General features: G+C 47.1%; 1 protein-coding gene across 6 annotated transcripts in view; it reads right to left on the bottom strand.

The window, feature by feature from the left end:
* Positions 1-956: 956 nt before the first annotated feature.
* Positions 957-18,113, bottom strand: part of KIAA0930 (KIAA0930 ortholog) — a 39,486-nt gene continuing 22,329 nt past the window's right edge. Inside the window, exons 3-11 of one of the 6 annotated variants that reach the window (XR_003537190.1) lie at positions 17,385-17,492; positions 16,069-16,146; positions 13,808-13,909; positions 13,465-13,605; positions 11,180-11,374; positions 9,264-9,426; positions 7,419-7,574; positions 5,237-5,797; positions 957-4,224 (exon numbers count right to left, since the gene is read on the bottom strand). Coding sequence is in view for 3 of the 6 variants with exons in the window: in XM_027702518.1 (XP_027558319.1) it covers positions 5,757-5,797; positions 7,419-7,574; positions 9,264-9,426; positions 11,180-11,374; positions 13,465-13,605; positions 13,808-13,909; positions 16,069-16,146; positions 17,385-17,492 (984 nt within the window). In the remaining 3 variants the exon portion in view is untranslated. Of the gene's footprint in view, positions 5,798-7,418; positions 7,575-9,263; positions 9,427-11,179; positions 11,375-13,464; positions 13,606-13,807; positions 13,910-16,068; positions 16,147-17,384; positions 17,493-18,113 lie in introns of all 6 variants that reach the window. The other 5 variants (XR_003537188.1, XR_003537189.1, XM_027702519.1 and 2 more) reach the window with 5 other exon arrangements.

The raw sequence follows: 18,113 nt of genomic DNA on the forward strand, positions 1-18,113 counted from the left end.
GTCTGAACTGGTTCTGGAACTCCACCTGAACTGGTGACTGCAATTCCAGGGAAAACTTGCAGGTGGTTTCTCCATTGTAAAAAGCAAATTCCTAACGCTGAAGAGAAAACAGTGGGTTACATACCAAACTTAATTAATCTGGCAGTTCATGAAATCTCTGTTTCCTTACCTTTACAGTGAGGTCAGAAATGACTCCTGTGACCTGTGCTGATCTCCTGTGCTGGACATCCAGAGCAGGGAGCATGGCATTCCAAATTCGTGCTGAGGTGAAAGCCTGGATAACAACTCCTCCTGCTCCTTGATGCTACATCCATCACTGTCATTTTCCAAGGAAAACCCACTCTGACACTTGCAGTGATGAAAGAAGGTTCTGGCCACCCTCTTGTCCTTGGGGAGCAAAGCAAAGCCCCCACACTGGGTGCAGGCTTAAGGCACTGGCTGCTTCCAGCAGGATTTGGATGAACACAGTGGTTGCATCCGAATTAAAGGCTGAGTGTGGGACTAGGAAAAGTCTGTAGACTTGCAAACTGCTCCTGCTGAATCTCCCCAGCAGGAAAAGCAGAACCACAAACATAAGCACACTTCAGTGTCCGGGGGAGAGGGGAGGGGACAGAGCAGGGGTGAGTCAGCACACGCTGGAATGCTCAGAACACACAATTTCAGGCAGCGCAGAGATAAAGGGTGAGCTCGTTTCTGTGCCACTGCACAAACCCTCACTGAAGTTCTTCCTGAATTAACCATTACAGCCATCAGTCCTCACTACCACGCACTGCAAAAACTTACATGTTAATGACTGTGTAATTAAACAGGGATCAATTTAAAAGGGTTGTTCTAAAGGCAAAAAGCTCTTCCAAACAAATTCAGGACCACACTGACTCTTACCATCTTCTCCCTTACCCAGTGCCAAGTTGTCAGAGACTGACCACTGAGAAAAAACACGATCACCAGAGTCCATGGTCATTTAAGAGGTCTGTTTATTGGCTGCAGGGTCCAACACTTTCTTCACTGCTGCCATATGCAAAGTCACCTCTGTTTTTTGGTGCACAACGTTCTCCTTGCTCTTTGTTCACAGGGCTCAGTACAGTGCCAGCATGATTTCCAACCCATCACCTTTTAAGCAACACTGATGAACCGATGGGGCAAACAAAACCCAAACCATGCAACATGTGTTAGGCTGAGAAAATGAAGCTGAGAATATTTATATATTTACACAGAGAACGTTCAACATTGCGACCCCCTCGTGTTCCCCTGACCAGGTATCCCAACAGCTACATTCTGGTGTAAAATACTCCTTCTTTAAGGTTTGGTGTAAAAGCTACTTATTCCACAATGCCTTTGACTGGGTTCTACCACACCTACTTGTGACACAGAACTCCTACACACCAGCAGCACACACTGCCAGTCACACCCCACAGGACAGGGTAAGGCATTCACAGACCTCTGGCTGCTGTGACCACAGGAAATCCATTCTCCAGAGCTTTCAGCTGTGACCTCTGGAAACCAGGAGAGCCTTTCAAACACAAAGGGCGAGTCCCTAAGAGACGGATGGTTCTTCCAAGAACTTTAAACTTGTCATTCCTTGACACTGCCACACACAACACAGACAGAATTTAAGACTAATACATTAATTTCCTAAATAAAAATTTGTTCTTAAACCCCGCCGGGTAACAACAGGGCTTAGGCACTTCTGAAGGTTTTGTCTTACATCTGTCTTTAATATGGGGAAGTTTCAGACTACAAAATACAGGACAAGCAATCATCTGGAACGGGAACAATTAAGGACTGGCAAGAAGCAGGTCAATAGTCTAAGAGCACAGACTATTTCTCTGGACTCCACATCCACACAGAACTTCAGTGACCACATGGGATCCTGCACATGAGGGTCTGCTGGAAGAAATCTGCCTGCAGAGCCAAAGACTTCACTGTCTGAATTAAAACCTGTGTAAGAACATACTTTGGGAAAACCACTTCACTGTGAAAAGCCACCTGTGCAAACAAATCTCTTTTCTGGAGAGCACACCGTGCCCAGAAATGGAAAACTGAGTGACAGAGACCCAGAGCCCAACACAGCCAGGCCTTGTAAACAATGAAGAGCAGGAGAATGGAAGGAGAAGGAACAGGGACCACACAAACTGGGTTAGCCCAGACAGCTGAAAGTCTTGTGGCGCTTCTAAAAGCAGCTTCTTTTAAAGAGGAGACTTGGAACCCACCCTGTGCTGGCTGGCAGTCAGAGAACACAACTTCACACACGTGCTGTCTCTAAGGCAGAGCAATAATCTGCTGATACAAAACATCTGATTTAAGAGATTTCTAGAAAAAAAAAAAGAAAATAAAAAAAGGCTTTGTACTTGTTAAATTGACAGCAGTGGAAAGCCTGTAAGGAGTGGGAAGATCCACATCCTTGCATTTGACACCTAACAACACACAACACCCATGAAGGGCCCAAGCCTCCATCTCCCCAGGGAGTGAACGGGCAGCAGGATGGAAGGAGTTAACTGAGCAAGGAGGTGTGGTGGGATTCTGTAAATAAATAAATAAAGCTGTTCTGCAAAGCTTCCCAAGCGTGTTAACCCACCACCAGAACCAGTGGAACCCCCTGTGCTCCAACAGCTCAGAGCCAAAGAGCCTTCATGGCCTGCAGGACACACCAGCTCCATCCCCAGCAATTATTTAAACGGCCAACAGAGGCTTAAAATGGTTTACTGCTTAGGAGCTACAGAATTAACCACCCTCCAAATTAATGGGGTGAGAGGTTCCTATTAACATTCCCTTTTCTTTTTTGGTGTAGTGCAATAGCATGCTAAGGGGCCAGCTGTGCCATCCTGACCCAAGCAAAACTTGGATGAACTTCCCTGTCAGTCTGTCCACACAAGGACAATAAATTATAACTTTCAGGGTCTGTTTAAAAGCAGAACAAAACGTGGAATTTGGTAGCAGAAAGTGGGAACCACGGGCTATACATAAGAAGTCCAAGTCAGTTGTTTAGAGAAGGAATAACTGAGAATCTGGCACATCTTTGTTTCTGAAAAGCACTATTGACATTCAGTAGACTTTTTGACCTCTATTTTCCATGGATGGCCACAAGGGCATACCTGTAGTCCTTTTCTACTAGAAAAGGAGAGTCTTCCACATACCTATAGCATATCCCACTAGCAAGATATAAGAAACAAACTGATTTTTTTAGGACATTGCAGCCCTTCAAACACTAGACACCAAAATGCACCCACGTACATGTAACAAAGCAGACGACACCTCCTGCATGACAGGTGTGGGATCTGAGCTGTGCCCTCGGTGACACTGCCTTTAAACTCGTGCACTGCTCAGAGCTACTCTGAGATTTGCTGCATCACTCCTCACCTGCTCTGAGATCTTACACAGCAAAGATTTGCTCAGTCTTTCAAATCACACAAAATGAAGCTACCTAAACACAACACACAACACCAAGGGACCATCACCAACTCCTGTCGACTGAGAAGTGTTCAGGCACCTACCACTGGAGTTCCTGTCTGGATACATTTCCTTTTCTCACGTGTTATTCCTCTGGCTGGCTGGCTGAAAGGTATCAGTTCTCATCAGGAGCACAAATACCAACCCTCTCTCCCTTCCCTCCCCAGTGAATATCTAAAGGAAAACCAAGCACTGGTTTGCCCAGCCCAGCAGTATGAAAGTGCAGAACGAGGAGCACACTGACAGGCTTGTTCTCTAGCTGAGGAGTGGCTTCATTCCCAGCCTGGGCCAAGGGAGAACACTTGTATGGGCTGACATCAGGCACTGACTACACCTGGGGATCTCAGGTAAGCACCAGGCTGCCTGGCAAGGTCCTTGAGAGGGCACTTCAGCTGCTGAGTGAGGCCTCCACCTGTGCCCTGGCTCAGGGACAAAGCCTGGGGCAGTCAGGCTGGTGGGAACAGCCTCACGTGCACACACACACAGCCACAGGCACCGGGCAGGGCTGCACTGACAAGTGCCTGTGCTGGCAATGACAAAGTGAACACTTCCCCAGTGCTGCTGCAACACATCTGAAGCCAACTAGAAGTGGTCAGCTGTCCCTGCCATACACTCATGCTGCCGGTGTAAGAACCACCCCGTGCTGAGGTGACAGCCCCCAGGCCTGGCCTCAGGCACAGACAGACCTCCTCACCACGCTGGAGTCACCACGGTGGGCTGAGTGGCAAATTTAGTCTGCCTTTATGCTGAAGTGGAGCTATTTCCATGGCATCTAGCCTGAGGGGAAAAAAAGCAGAAAGTCCTGTTTGAGAGGTCAAGTCATTAGATGCTACTGAGAGAACAACAGCAAAGCACTTGGGCGAGGCCAGGTATGAGGGAGACAAAGGTCCAGGCTCAGAGCACGTGCCATTTGGTAACTGCAGCAACAGCGCCAGGTTTGGGTGCTCAGAGTCTGAAAAGTGACAAAAATGGCATCTTTGCTCTCCCTCTGTGCGTGTGGGGGAGTCTGACATGCCCCAAGACACGTCAGCCCTCCTGCTGCTGTGCCAGCTGTGCAGTCCTAAATAAACTCAAGTATGGACTGGCTCCCATATCAAAAGAGTGAGCCAGAGCACAGTAGTCTCAGTGTTCAATCATTTTGTTTTCATAGCCAGGACAGCAGAGTTCTGCTGTTCAGAGAGAGCTGCACTTCATGTGTAAACATAAGGCTGTTTTCCTGAGAGCTCCTGACACACCACTTTGAGACCTCCCACTACGCAATTTTTAGTCACTTTTCAGAACAGAACTACGTTTCCATCTTTTGTATTTCCAGAAAACTCTCTGTGCTTCAGTATGGAACAACCAGGAGACGGGGGATCCGGGCAAGCTGCCCGACCATTGATCAGCTCTCATGCCCTCCTTGGCTACAAATGGCACCACAAGGATGACTCTACGTACTCTCAAGTCCAGTGCATGCAGGAGGATGTTGGTTACTGGGAAGGTTTTAGGCCCTGGAGTCCGATCACGGCCTCCTGTTTTTCCATTTTAGACTCCAACTGGCATTGACTCAGCTGAGAGAGATAAGCAGCATTAGTACTGGAGATGAACCTCGGCTTTAACTATAGCAGCACATTTTAGCCTTCTTTTCCCTGGCTCGTTTTCTCAGCCAGCTCTTGAGGATGAAAATGTTGCTGTTCTTTGGTAGATACGGGAATCCGTCAGCAGAGTTCACCTGTCCTAACACTGACACAAGAAAAATGGGAACGTTTTCAGCCTCTTTTTAAGCTCTGACCCGACCTGCTGCACGTACCAAAACGGCAATGTGCCTTTGTAGGCTCTTTTTCCCTCAGCAGGACACGACTCTCTCATCCCTTCGCCCCCCACCCGCACACGCACGAAGCCGTTCCCACCAGGAGAGGGCATGGCCAGAGTCTGTGGAACTGTGTCCATCAGCAAGTCAGTAGGAAATTCCCAGAATGTTTCTCTCAAAGAGTATAAAGTTTAGCACATTCTGTACATATGGTTGGTTTCTCAGTTATAAAGTAAACACAGTAGCAAACTGTCCATGAAGTGTTGACTCGGTTTAAACGCAGCCCCTTCCCGTTTTATCTTGCTGAGAGTCCCCTCCCAGTCAGAAAACACTCCAGCGACGTGGGCATTCGGTGTGTGACAGCAGAGGAAGGAAGAAAGAGGCACTTTTGATCGGCTGGTATTCCTGGACTCCCCTTTTTCCCGCGGAGGTTGTGTCCCGACACTAGGTGGTAGTGCTGGCACGGGAACCCGCTGTGCATAGGCACTTGGCAACTCGGCTCCAGGCAGGGCCCGCTCGGCTATGTCATCAGGATCGGCTTCTGCCGCACTTCCAGGATATCTGCGGGAGGGACACAAACACACGGCAGGCTCAGGGAGCTGCTGGAAGCAGCGGCAGCCCCGGGAAGCACACGGACTGCAGCACAGCCCACCGGGAATATAAAACATCCCAGTTCACCGGGATGCAGCTGGGAGGGACTGAGGGATGGGGAACTGCAAATCCAGCCCATGGGGTGGAGAGGACAGCTGATCTCCCATCCTTTACACCCGGATGAAGCAACACGTGTCAGACACGGGGCAGCAGCATCTTCCAGGGAAACAAGTGTAAGTGCCATTAAGGAGAGATGCCAAGAGGGTTTCCCCTTCTTGAAGGGAGAAATGCAACATCCCCAAGCCCCTTAGAGAGATTTCTGGATCTGAAGATGTGGGGACAAATCATTCAGCTGGGTCATCCTTTCCACAGCCCAAAGCCTACATTTCTGCCCCCCAAAAAGCTACCATAAAAGCCACTCCTCTTTTTGGCTCCTCAGCTCCATATTGTGCAAATGTGACAGAACATGAACCTGTACAATTTCTGTCATGATCACAGGCATCTTTCTAAATATGACAGTAAAACCAACATGCTGGCAAAGACAGCACACTGGGAAAACTGGAAACTGGGCTGCTATGTCCTTGTGAAGGCTACATAAAGAACAAAGAACGTGGGAGAAGGGAGCACACAATTAAGAGGCTGATCAAACACAACTGCACAAAGAGGATGACATGAGTAAAAATTGACCTGCAGCTCCAGAAGGCCCCAGCCACACTCATAAAGAATTAAACACAGTGGGAGGAGTCCAGTGAAGGGCCACAGAGATGATTAAGGGACTGGATCACCTGACACACGAGGAGCAGCTGACAGAAGTGGGACTATCTAGCACAGAGAGAAATCTTATCAATATGTATAAACTCAAGACATCTTAAAATGTACTTTGATCACTGTCACTGCGATTTTAATATCTTGGTACAGGCTTCTCCCAGGGAGATGAGCCCCTTTCCCACTTCACCCTGCCCCTCGTGTAATGCTCCTGCTCCCTGGAAAGCTGCCACTGGCACAAGTGCATTGATCACAAAAAGGCCCTGGAAACTGGCTCTACCTGATGTGTCAAACTAAAACAAATGTGGGCAGTGAAAAACTGCAGAGGAAAATTCTGCCCTGGAGCCCAGACATTTCATGTCCTATTTCTGTGCATCTCAATATATGCTCCAACTCCTGCAACCGTATGTTCAACAAATGGAGTCTCAGAGAGGATGTTCAAGCTCAAAGCAAATATTTGAGCAGGGAGGCATTTGTGCCACCCACTTGAGCAACTATTAAATGCCAGCAGGAACAATACATCTTCTGTGAACTCCAAAAGGCCTGTGGTGGGAGAGTGAGTGAGCTTGGTAACTCCAGATAACTTGCTCTAAGATTATCAACAAAATCATCATAACAATAATTATTTTGATGAAATACTGTTCAAAGTCCATCCTTAATTACGGAGGAGCAACTTTTACTGGAATTTGTAATTTCTCCCAAACTGAAATCAATCCCTACATACAGTGGGACTGCAGAGAAATACTTAGCAGCAAAATCCCCCAACACAGGAGGCTGCCCAGGAACCAAAGGACTCCGGTTTTGCACAGTACACGCCAAAACTCACCTGTTAAAATTCGATGCAATGGCAAGGTGATGTAAGTTAAGTGTGCATAGAGTAGAAAGTTTTCATCTGTCCTGTTGAGCTTCAGCCAGGAGCCCACCAGCGAGCGCCCCGTCCCCGACAGGGACCGCGACCGCAGGTTGGTCGCGTTGTGCAGATCTGCAAAGGCACAGAGAGACAGAGAGCTTCAGGGGATTGCACTTCTTGCACTTCACTGCAGCCCTTCTGAAGGTCAAAAAAAGAATTCACTGTTTGCACTGGAGCTAATAAATGGCAGCAGTGAAAACAGCCTCCTGCTGACAGAGCAGCCAGGAGAGGGAACGAACCCTCTGCTGCCACGCTGCACAGGCAGCACCCTGACCCAGTCCTCCCTCATACACAGAATCACAGAACATCCCTAAAATTAAGTAGTTGCTCATGCAGAGATCCACCAGAGTAACAGAAGAGAAATGGTTTGTTTTGAAGAAAATTGACATCAAGCAGACAGGGGTAGAGTCAGCATTAAAGCCCCAGCTTCCTGCAGACCTGGCACCTTTCAGCAGAGCCATTCTTCCCATAACTACTTTAGATACTTTAGATAACCACAAGTAACTTTTAAAACAAAAGGATACTGAGTCCCCTGTAAGTCAGACGTGGCTTTTACAACTGCAGGTCTCTCCCACAGCCATAGGCTGCATTTTTGGACTCTTTGTAAACCTCTTCTCCAGTGCCCTGTAACACTCAGCCCTGTCCTGCAGTGCTAGAAGCAGATGTTGAAGTAAACATATCAATTTTGGATCAGAGTGATCCAAGCTCTGGGACTGAAAGCAGGTCCTGATCCAAACAAACAGTACACATGGTGGCAGCTACTCTAGATAACATGGGTTAAAACACAGGTTTTGATGAGACAAATTAGGGAAAAAGAGGGAAGGTTTTTATTGACAGAACCCTCAATTAGCTATAACCAGTTTAAGCTGCACAGAATCTGCATTAAACATTATCACTTCAGCTTGTTTTATAATGTGCAGTTCTTTATGAGCTAAGCTGGTCCAGTCCTGATGATGGGCAGTATCTTTGCTACTACAGGCAGAACTCATGACCTGAAAATCACCTTTGTGTTTATCTGTGAGCACGCCAACAGACAGATTTATTGACTGAATTGTTTTTAAACACATGAAAAGCAGTTTGGAAGTTGACATTTGTGAGTTTCCTGCCACACAAAACTGCGATGTGGTTGGATTTATACTATAGAACTATATTCTGAGTCAGGCTCCATTTTTTTTTATCTTGGTGGTTGTTTCCCGCTGAGTAACTAAAATTCAAAGGAAGAGTTCCACAAGGCATTAAACTGTAATGCAAACAAACTCATGAGGTTTCTCTTTAGAGAGTTCAGAACCGGTTCAAAGCCAGTTCAAGTAAATGTTTTTTTTCACCAACTTTAACCAGCTCTGGATCAAGCAGCTCTGCTACTTACTCTCTCATGCACTGGGGAGTCTGCATTTGAACCCTCTTCTGTCCCACAGGGTGAAAATCAGGAAATTCAGAGAACTTGCAGCTGGGAGTGTGCCCTACCCCACAGTACCTGGAAGAGTGTGGCATCTGGGAAAGGGGAGGGTCTCTGCTGCTCAAGTTTCTCTCAAATGGGCCAATACAAAAGGGAGAGACAAGGTTCAAACATATTTAGGAATTGTGGGCTCCAACCTTCAGAAAGATGCTCAAGCCTGTGAAAAGCCCTACCTTCAGAGAGGAACTGGCTCTCGTGTGGAGCCCTCCTTTACCCACCCTGCAAAAACCTCCCTGGGAACCCGGCGCTGGGATCCCCTCCCACAGCCCCGTGCCAGTGTGTGCAGCTGGCAGCAGGTCCCTCACCTCCACCATCATCATCCCTGAAGAACTCCTCGCTGTCGTTGGCCGAGTGGGACTTTTTCATCTCCGCGATCCTGTTCCGGGGCACTTTCCTCTTGAGGGACGGCGAGAAGAACGACGGGCGGTTGTTGCGCTCCGGGGTCGGGGGGGTGCTGAAAGAGGTCACCTGGCAGGGAAGGAGAAACCAAGGCTTGCTTTTCCCTCCGTGAGCCACGTGCATGAAAAATCAAAGTGAGCCATCTCAGCTTCAAGATGCCCATCAAGAGGAAAAATATTTTGATATATCATCACCCTCAGCTGTCGTTACCACTTCTACCAAGGGTTTATAGTCATAAAGGAACAAAATCGATCATCTGGGCACCAAGAATGTCAATCTTATTTTTGCATGTTGAAATTGAGGAGACTTATTACACTAAGAATGTATTGGACACACTCCAGTGGTGCACCTTCATTTCTCTGGGAAGCACAAGGCAGTGGTTTCCCTGCTGGGAAGGCAGTCCCACGGGATCCCTGTGGAAGGTCACAGTGTCCCCAGGGAGCAGGGTCACAAGGCCATTACTGAGCCCAACGTGCTGAGGCAGAAGCACAGTCAATGTACAGCTGTGTGTGTGTGTCATGTTTCTATACAGGATTGGAGAAAACCAAACTGAGATGCCCCTGTTGATTTGATTAGTCCAAGTGATGGCAAATACGGGGACAGAAGCGTCTGTGGTGAAACACAGGGACAAAACTATAAAGAAACCCTTCCTTCAGAGCAGTAGTTGCCCTTGAATAATCCACAATTAAGGCCAAGCACATCTGTTTTGGAGAGAGCTGAAATGCATGGCTGATGTACTGGCTTTGACAGCAGCATTTTAATAGTTTCATTTCAAATGGAAAAACAAAATAGGGATGGCTACTTTGCTAATGGATGCAAGTGACTTCTACCTCATCCTTCCTTCTTCACACAGTCAATTTAACAACCAATAACTCTCCCTGAGATGGCACCTGATACTGCCCCATCTGTCCCCACAAATAAATGGAGTGAGGATGGCAGCCAAACCAGGCTGATGTTACACTGCAGAAACACTCCACATTGTCCCTCTATCACTAATTTAAAGAAAAAAAAAAAGGCATTCTAACACCCAACTGACCCTCTCCCTAGTGCACCTCATTGCTAATTTGTGCTTGTCTCTGTTTTTAATTCTGGGGCCATTTCATATCACACCTGGAGGGGGAAAACCAGAAACAGACACATCACCATTAAAACCATTATCAAAAAGCAGTGATTGCACAGTATCAAATCCAATTTGATGTTTTCCAGTTGACACCAGAAGCCTCGGAGACAAAAAGATCATGTCACCTCTCCAGGCCTGATTCCTCCAGGCTGTATTTGTGTGGTAGAGAACAGGGACCAAATCAGCATCTACATCTATTGGCATTTTACTGCACTTGCACTAAAATTAAGCATATGTATGAATATGATGCTGCATCTAGATCCACACTGTTTACAGGCCTCACACTGGCAGCATTCCTCAGTGGCAAACTCTAACAGTACCATCCATTTCCAGGGAGGTTTAGCAAGCAACCTACATAACACATAAATTCCACGTTTCGAGGTAAATCCCATCTCATACAGAAACAGAATCTATTATTTTCATGGAAAACAGGCAGAATCAGTTTCCCTGGCATCAAGACTGCTGTTGCTTCAACAAAGCACTCCTCCAGAAGCATGAATCATGCAGTCATCTCTGTATCCAGCATTTGCTCAGGAGAAACCGTGCTAAAAATCCATCTCCTGTGCTGAGCGTGTTCAAAACACCCCCAGGCAAACCTCAGCTCAGAACCTCCATGTGAGGTGAGCCCAGCCCCTCTGCTGGCTTTGGAACAAAGCCTGTTCATGCTTCACCTTCAGCCAGCATTTCTGCCCTGCTGCTTACCCTCTCGTGGACGGGGGAGTCTGGGTTTGAATCCTCCTCTGTCCCATAGGGGGAAGTGTCCCCCGTGGAGACTCTGCTCACGGCCATCTCCGCGTGCCCCTTCCCCTGCGGGCCCTTCATCCGCACGAACTCCATGTTGTTGTACTTGTAGAAGCCAAAGGACATCCTCTGGGCCATCTTCGCTGCCACACTCACCTGCAAGGCACCAGGACAGGGGGGAAAAACATGCAGTGCCAGCCCTGCAACTTGAAAACAGCCGGCTCTGAAAGCAGTTATCTAAGAACAAGTCAAAGCCGTAGTGGATTGTGATTCTTAAGAAGCATTTAAGCCAAAATCTGAAGTGATTTTACAGAGCCAAACACGGGCTCTGAGAAGAACCAACTCCCTCAGAGTTACCAACAGCACAGTGAGATAAACCAGAAGGTTTTCATCCAGACCCACACGCTGAGCACAAGCAGGGATGTGCACACCTCACTGCAGCCTGTGCTGGGACACCTGTTTGAGTCCAAAAAGCAGCAGACACACACGAGATGCCCTGAACCAGCAATTAGTGATATAAACCAAACTACTCAATCTGGCATGACAAGAAATCCTCTGTGGGAAGAGGGGAGCAAAGGGACAGGACACAAGAAAGATCTCAACATCCTCACTGCCTGCACCAATAAGTAGATTTTATAATATATGCTATACTATATGGCACTGGCACTCCTTTGTGGTGAGTCACTTCAGACAGCTGTGTGTCCACACTGTCGAGTGGACAAAGCACAAAGAACCAGCCCCATGCACAGTTATAACCTTCAGCACCTTCAAACCCCCTCAACTGGCCCAGGGGCTCAACTTCCAGTTAACACAACTGAACTGGAAACTGAACTGAGAACTGAAAAAAGGAACAGACCAATATGAAAACAGTCAAGGTTTGGCCAAGTGAAATAAATCAGACTTATCTGACAGTTTAAGCAGTTTATGGCAAGTTCCAGCAGTTTATGAAAGGCTGAGATGCCCATTATGGAGCATGACTTATATTGTGCTGAGAATTATAGAACTGTAGAATAGTTTAGGTTAGAAAATACCTTTAAGATCAAACCCTTGACCAAACAAGGCCAAGCCCAGCACCAAACCATGTCCTTAAGTGTCACATGTCTGTAAATCCGTGCAGGGCTGGTGACTCCACCACTTCCCTGGGCAGTTGTGCCAGGACTGGACAGCTGTTGGGGCCAAGAAATTTGTCCTAATATCCAATCCAAACCTCCCCTGAAACAACTGAAATCAAGTAACCTTCAAAAGCACAGAGAGGTTACTTCTGTAACCTCTTTAAAGTTCTGTAAAACGAATGGTCCAATTTCAAGTTTTGCCTGTGGCTGTGGTGGAGTATTTGAAGAGCCAACAATTTTACTCCATCTAACAGAACAGTGTCAAGCAGCTGTGCTGTCAGTCAGGACACTGCTGGGCTATGAGGTGGCTTTGCCACATCAAATCTTGTCTTTCTTCTCCTGGTGTCTTCAGTGATTCTGCATTCTCATGTATTTTAATAACCTGCTGATTCTGTGAGGCCACAAGATGACAGTGGGAAAGAAATAATTTTTCTTTCATGTTCTCTCAAACTGCTGGAGGAATATAACTGCTCACATTAAAAAGAGGGAGAAGGGAAATTATTCAGGACCTCTCCTGACAAGGGTAGAAACAAAGGGAAATGAATTTTACAGTCACAGTAGATATTGTGGGAATTTTTTTTTGTTTCTGAAGATCTCTCAGCATTGTCTTCATAACAAACCATTTGAGAAGTTTATTGACTCTTGATTTCAGTGCTAAGTACTGAATTTGAAGCTGAAAGTGCTGGCATTTCATGGTTCTGTAGGAAAGCAAAGAAAGCTTTTTTCTGTGGCAGTGAGACCACAGTGGCCTTTTGAAAACAGCCAGGAGCACAAAACAGAATGGAGAAAAATATGCTTTACACAGAGCAAGATAGTCACCAGAGTTTCAGATGTCCCAGGAAGTCATACCTTCTCTGAAGCAACTAGAAACGTCTGTGACCTTTCAAGAAAACGAAGGGGCTCCCAGAAAACTGTTGTTCAGGTCCATTCCTGTGTCATGCTCCTGACTACTGATCACCTTCACTCCTTTTGCAGTCTGAGTCAGAAGCAGCAGCTTTCAGGCAACTTTCAAAGCCAGGAAAAGGACTGATACAGCTGATCTAACAGGACAAAGAGCTGAGAGCCTCGGCCACAAAGACAATCAGGTCAGAGCCCCATTGCTGCAAAGGGCAGTGTCCCTCAGAAGCTCCTTACCCTGTTGTCATAGACCTTCTTGAGAGCTTCGTAGCGGATGGACCCCTGGAAAATCACCCCTTGGAAGGTGTTGCTTTTGTCACTGGCCACCAGCTCCACACAGACCATCTCTCCTTCTCCCACGGTCATGTCACTGAAAACCTGCCAGAGATCCAAGATGAAACACTGCAGTTGTTCAAAAGAAAATACATTCGGATTCCCATGGCTGCCCTCGGGCCCAGGGCAGCTCCAATAACCCCTCAGTCAGCCACCAACATTTGTTGGGAGGGTACAAGAAACCAGCTAATCAGACATAAGACCAGAACAGGACAAAACTTTGCTGCTGCTGCAACAAGGAACTCACCTCTTCAAAGCTGTCAATCATGAAGAATATATTGGGGTAGCTGATCTTGGACTCCTCTCCTTTACTGTCCATCGGGTGTTTGCTCGGAGATGCAAACACTTGCTGAAGAAGACACAGAAAAAACACCTCTTCTCAGTTCAATGTGCTCAGGGATGGACACCCTGAACACAAGGCAAGGAGCACCAAAACACCTCAGCCCAGCCCTGCTCACTGGACATCCTGCAAAAGCAAAGCCGGGCTGGTTTCTGCCCACGGCCAGATCTGCAATAATGACCCTTGAGAAACCCTTGGGTTTTCACAGGCAGGTTATCAAACACTGCTGCCTCCACAGTAAATGTCCCCCTGTGGAGCTGGCCTCTCACCCTCCTGATGCACAGCTGAGGCATCCCACATGGCATCACAGACAAAACCACCCCCAGCTGCCCTCAGGTCACTGGGATGCGCTGCCAGGAGCACGCACACAGCAGCAGAGCTACGGTGACCCAACACCCTTCATCTCATTTAATTTAATTGTTACTGTTGGCTCAGTGCCACACCAGGACCAACCTCCCCCAGCAGTGGGAAGTGTGGCCCTGAGGAGGACAAGCACCGGGTTTCTCATCCCCATCTTCTGCTCCTGCTCCTTTCTCTGTCTGCTGAGCTTCCTCCTGCACACTTCTCCCTCTGTGGCAGTTCCTGAATTCCTCTGGTGATTTCACACCACAAAACGTATTTAAACAGCTAAAGGCTTTAAATTTTATCATTCCAGCAAGATTAACAAGTGGGTAAGGAGGGAGAAAGAACTCATACCAAGCAGCTTTCTTTGCTTTCACCCCTGTTCAAACAGAGCTTTGAATCAAAGAACTCTGTCAAATCTTAGCCCACGGTGGACTTGCTGAAAGCTCTGGATCTGCCCAGGCTGACAGGCTTGTGACACTCCTGCTGCAAACCATTCAACACAAAACACAACTACAGACAGGATATTACATCGTGACAGGGGTGCTTTGCCTTTTTTGTACTTATGAAGCCTACATGCACATTTAAATACAGATTATTAAAAAGTAAGGTTGCTTCAAGACCAGAAACATCATTAGAAAGTAATAAGACTCCTCAAAAAAATGATGCTTGCACCAACAATTTACAAGCTGTCCCACAGCAGGAGCCTCTGGGAGTGAGGAACAAAAAACCTCCTCCTCATTCGAGACACTGCTCACATGCAGTGAGGGCACATCCCTCATCCTCTTCTTCAAAATCTGAAAAATTTGAAGTTTTCAAATCTGCAAATAATATTTACAGATTTTTCTCAAAAAGATTTTGCAGAAGTTAACTGAGGGTGAAACTTGGACTAGTAGAAACTGAAAATAAGCAATGAGAAATAACTGGCTTACATCAGCAGTGCAGTGTGGTGTCTCAACAGCACCAGAAGAAGGAAATTACGTGCCTAACCAATGCAAATTACAGAGACAATAATCAGCAGTGTTGGCTTTGTAGGCAAAATAAAAGTTCTTTTAAAATGGTAAAACAAAATTAAGGGATTAAAGAGCACTGGTTTATTTCTGTAAAGCCACACAAGCAGCTGCATGAGCTAAGGGAATGGAAATGCCTGGGAAAAACAGCCTTTGAAAGGCAACAGCAGCCTTTTAAACCATCTCTGCTAACTAAAGTTGTTGCCAGATCTGCTGGAAACTGAGTGAAGAAGCCTCAGGTTTCCTGCTCCTATCCCCTCCATGCTTGTTATTCAGTCTCCTTCACTGTGCTAAACCCTGGATTTACTGCACACAAGTGATCAAAGCCTTTGGTGTGGAGATGGAAGGAATGAGCAGTTTAAGAGAGAAACTGAGAATCTCAGGAGATACATTGGTAACCAGTAAATTCTCCACTGTTTAACAGCTCTACATCACAAATTTATCCTGAAGGCTCATTAAAACTAAAGCTGAACCCAACTTTAGGTTTAGCCTCAGCCTGGGGAACAGCTGGGCACGCTCCCCCCTCCCCAGCACCACCTTCCCTCTCCCCCCCAAACCCAGCAGGCAAAGATACACACCCTAAAAGCACGCAGGAACCTTCCCAATTTTGTGAGAGGGGCTATAAAGGATGTTTACATCTCCCATTTAGATGAGTGGCAAGAAATGTCACCACACAAGGCCCTGAGATGCCTCACAAGGACACATCTGTCGGAGCACAGCCCGAGAACCACTCCCCGGTTCTGGAGCAGTTTTTAGGATTAGGCAATCCTGGCTGCTGCCAAGCTCTGATCCAGAGCCACAGAGGGGGAAGCTCACCTGAGACTTCTTTTTGTGGATGTGAATGTCCCCTCCGTCGGAGCGCGTGCACACAGCACAGGTCACCACATAGTCCAGCTGAAACGGGGCACCAGGGAGAGAAACTCAGGGTTAGGGGTGGCAAAACAAAACCTCCGTGTGCAGGAAGCAGAACACACTCTGTCTTCATTCCTTTTTGGGCTGTCTAAAAAGCGAGATGTTTTGTTGTTGCCATTTTCTCTGCAATGCTGAACCTCCCGTGATTTTCAAGGCTGTGTGTGTTGATTAACCCAGTGACACTGCAATCTCTGCTGCACAAGCCCTGGGTAAGGACACTCCTGCCAATATTGTTTGGCACGAGGTTCCTGTCAGCTGGGGGAATGAGCAGCACACACCCCCCCAAGCACACTAGGGTAGAAATGGAAAAGATCTCCCTTCAAAATGGGAAAAAGAGACACACTAATGAACACAAGTGACATGTTAGAGAGGTCAGAGAACACTGACACAGCCTGACAGCAACCTGAAAAACCCTGTAAGGACCCAGTGCCACAGCTCTGGACTGCAAAGCCCAGTTGTAACAGCATCTCTGAACTCCGAGGGTGGCAAATGGATCCTGGTTTTATTGAGCACCAAATAAAGGCAGAAGCTGCTCTCTGCAGAGAAGTTCTGCAATGAGACTTCTGGGAGGAAGGAGGGAGAATGAAAACAATTTGTCTTCCAGATGCGTGCAATGTCTCCCATTCTGAGATCATAATCAGCAAACTTTTAAGGGATCTCGAGTGACTAAAGTAATGTTCAGCTTCCCTAAGCACCAAAATAACACACACAATAACCAAACAACTTACGAGTTAATTAAAGAAATAATTTGTGCCTCGTGTTTCCACCACCAGAAAAAGAGTTTTATTAAAGTTCTGATGTCAAGAGCAGCAAACCCCCAGTCTAACAGATGGCACTTCATTTCCACTTAGCAGTCCCCTCCCCTCTTAGCTGCACCACCATTGTGAACTCTGATGGAAATGTTGCTTGTCCAACAGTCCCTTTCCCTCTCAAAAACCATTAAACTGGACAAAGCCTTCCTTTTGTAAAACTCTGTGACAGAGCATAAAACTCAGCCCAGCCTCAATGCTTACAGCTCAGGTTTTTTGAGGAAAATCATCAACATCTCAGTTTGTGTTCATTTAGATTCTGAAAGGCAAAATTAAGGCCAAGGTTTCCTTCTGTCCTCCAAGAGTGTTCAAATCCTCCAAGCCAGGGAGGAAAGGGGACAGATCAAAGCCTTACCCCCAACCCTCTGCAGTACAAACAGCCCATGAAAATGAGATCAGCATCACTGTTACCTTCTGCAGGATGAGGTTCAAGTAGACACTCTCTTCCCAGTCAATGTCAGGGTCTCCCAGGCCAGGAAGCTTCTTGGAATCCCTCCGGTAAACTTCCACTTCAACCTGCTAAGGAAACGTCACCTCTCCTTGAGAACTGTTACTCAGAGGTACCTATTTGCAAATACAAAACTGACACCAGAGGCTGCACCTTGTGGAGCTTCCCAGTTTTCCACCAGGATGGGATTTTGCTGACTGTGCAAGTGCTTTGTGTGGAAACGAACTGGGGAAACGTGGGATGAGCAGGAGAACCTCAGTTTGGGACAGCAGCTTCATTTATTCCTTCTAGCAGGTTTTAACAAAAATGAAAGTAATAAAATCGTGGATGCACAGGGAGTGTCTTCAGGGCTGAGCGAGAAACAGCCCTGCACACACCAAGGTCATCCAGAGCTTTCCTCTTGGGATTATGGCTACTGAAATTTTCATGGGCAGCAACTGCAGAGGACAACGAGAAAAAAACACCCTCCAGAAGAGAATTCTGACTCCCCTTTCCTGGATAGCGTTAATTATTCAGGAGTTGCACCTGATCCTCCTGGAACAGGCTCTGGAGCCCACAGAAAGGCAGCAAAATGCCCGGTAGCCATGGCAACTCCACACCCACCGTGGCTGGAAAGCTGAAACAAAGCCCACTGCAACAGAGGCTGGGCACTGTGCAAGAGGCCAAGTGTGTTATGGACAAACCCACCCATT

Source organism: Neopelma chrysocephalum, unplaced genomic scaffold, assembly GCF_003984885.1.
Source record: "Neopelma chrysocephalum unplaced genomic scaffold, ASM398488v2 Primary Assembly neopelma1_188, whole genome shotgun sequence".
Taxonomy (NCBI): domain Eukaryota; kingdom Metazoa; phylum Chordata; class Aves; order Passeriformes; family Pipridae; genus Neopelma; species Neopelma chrysocephalum.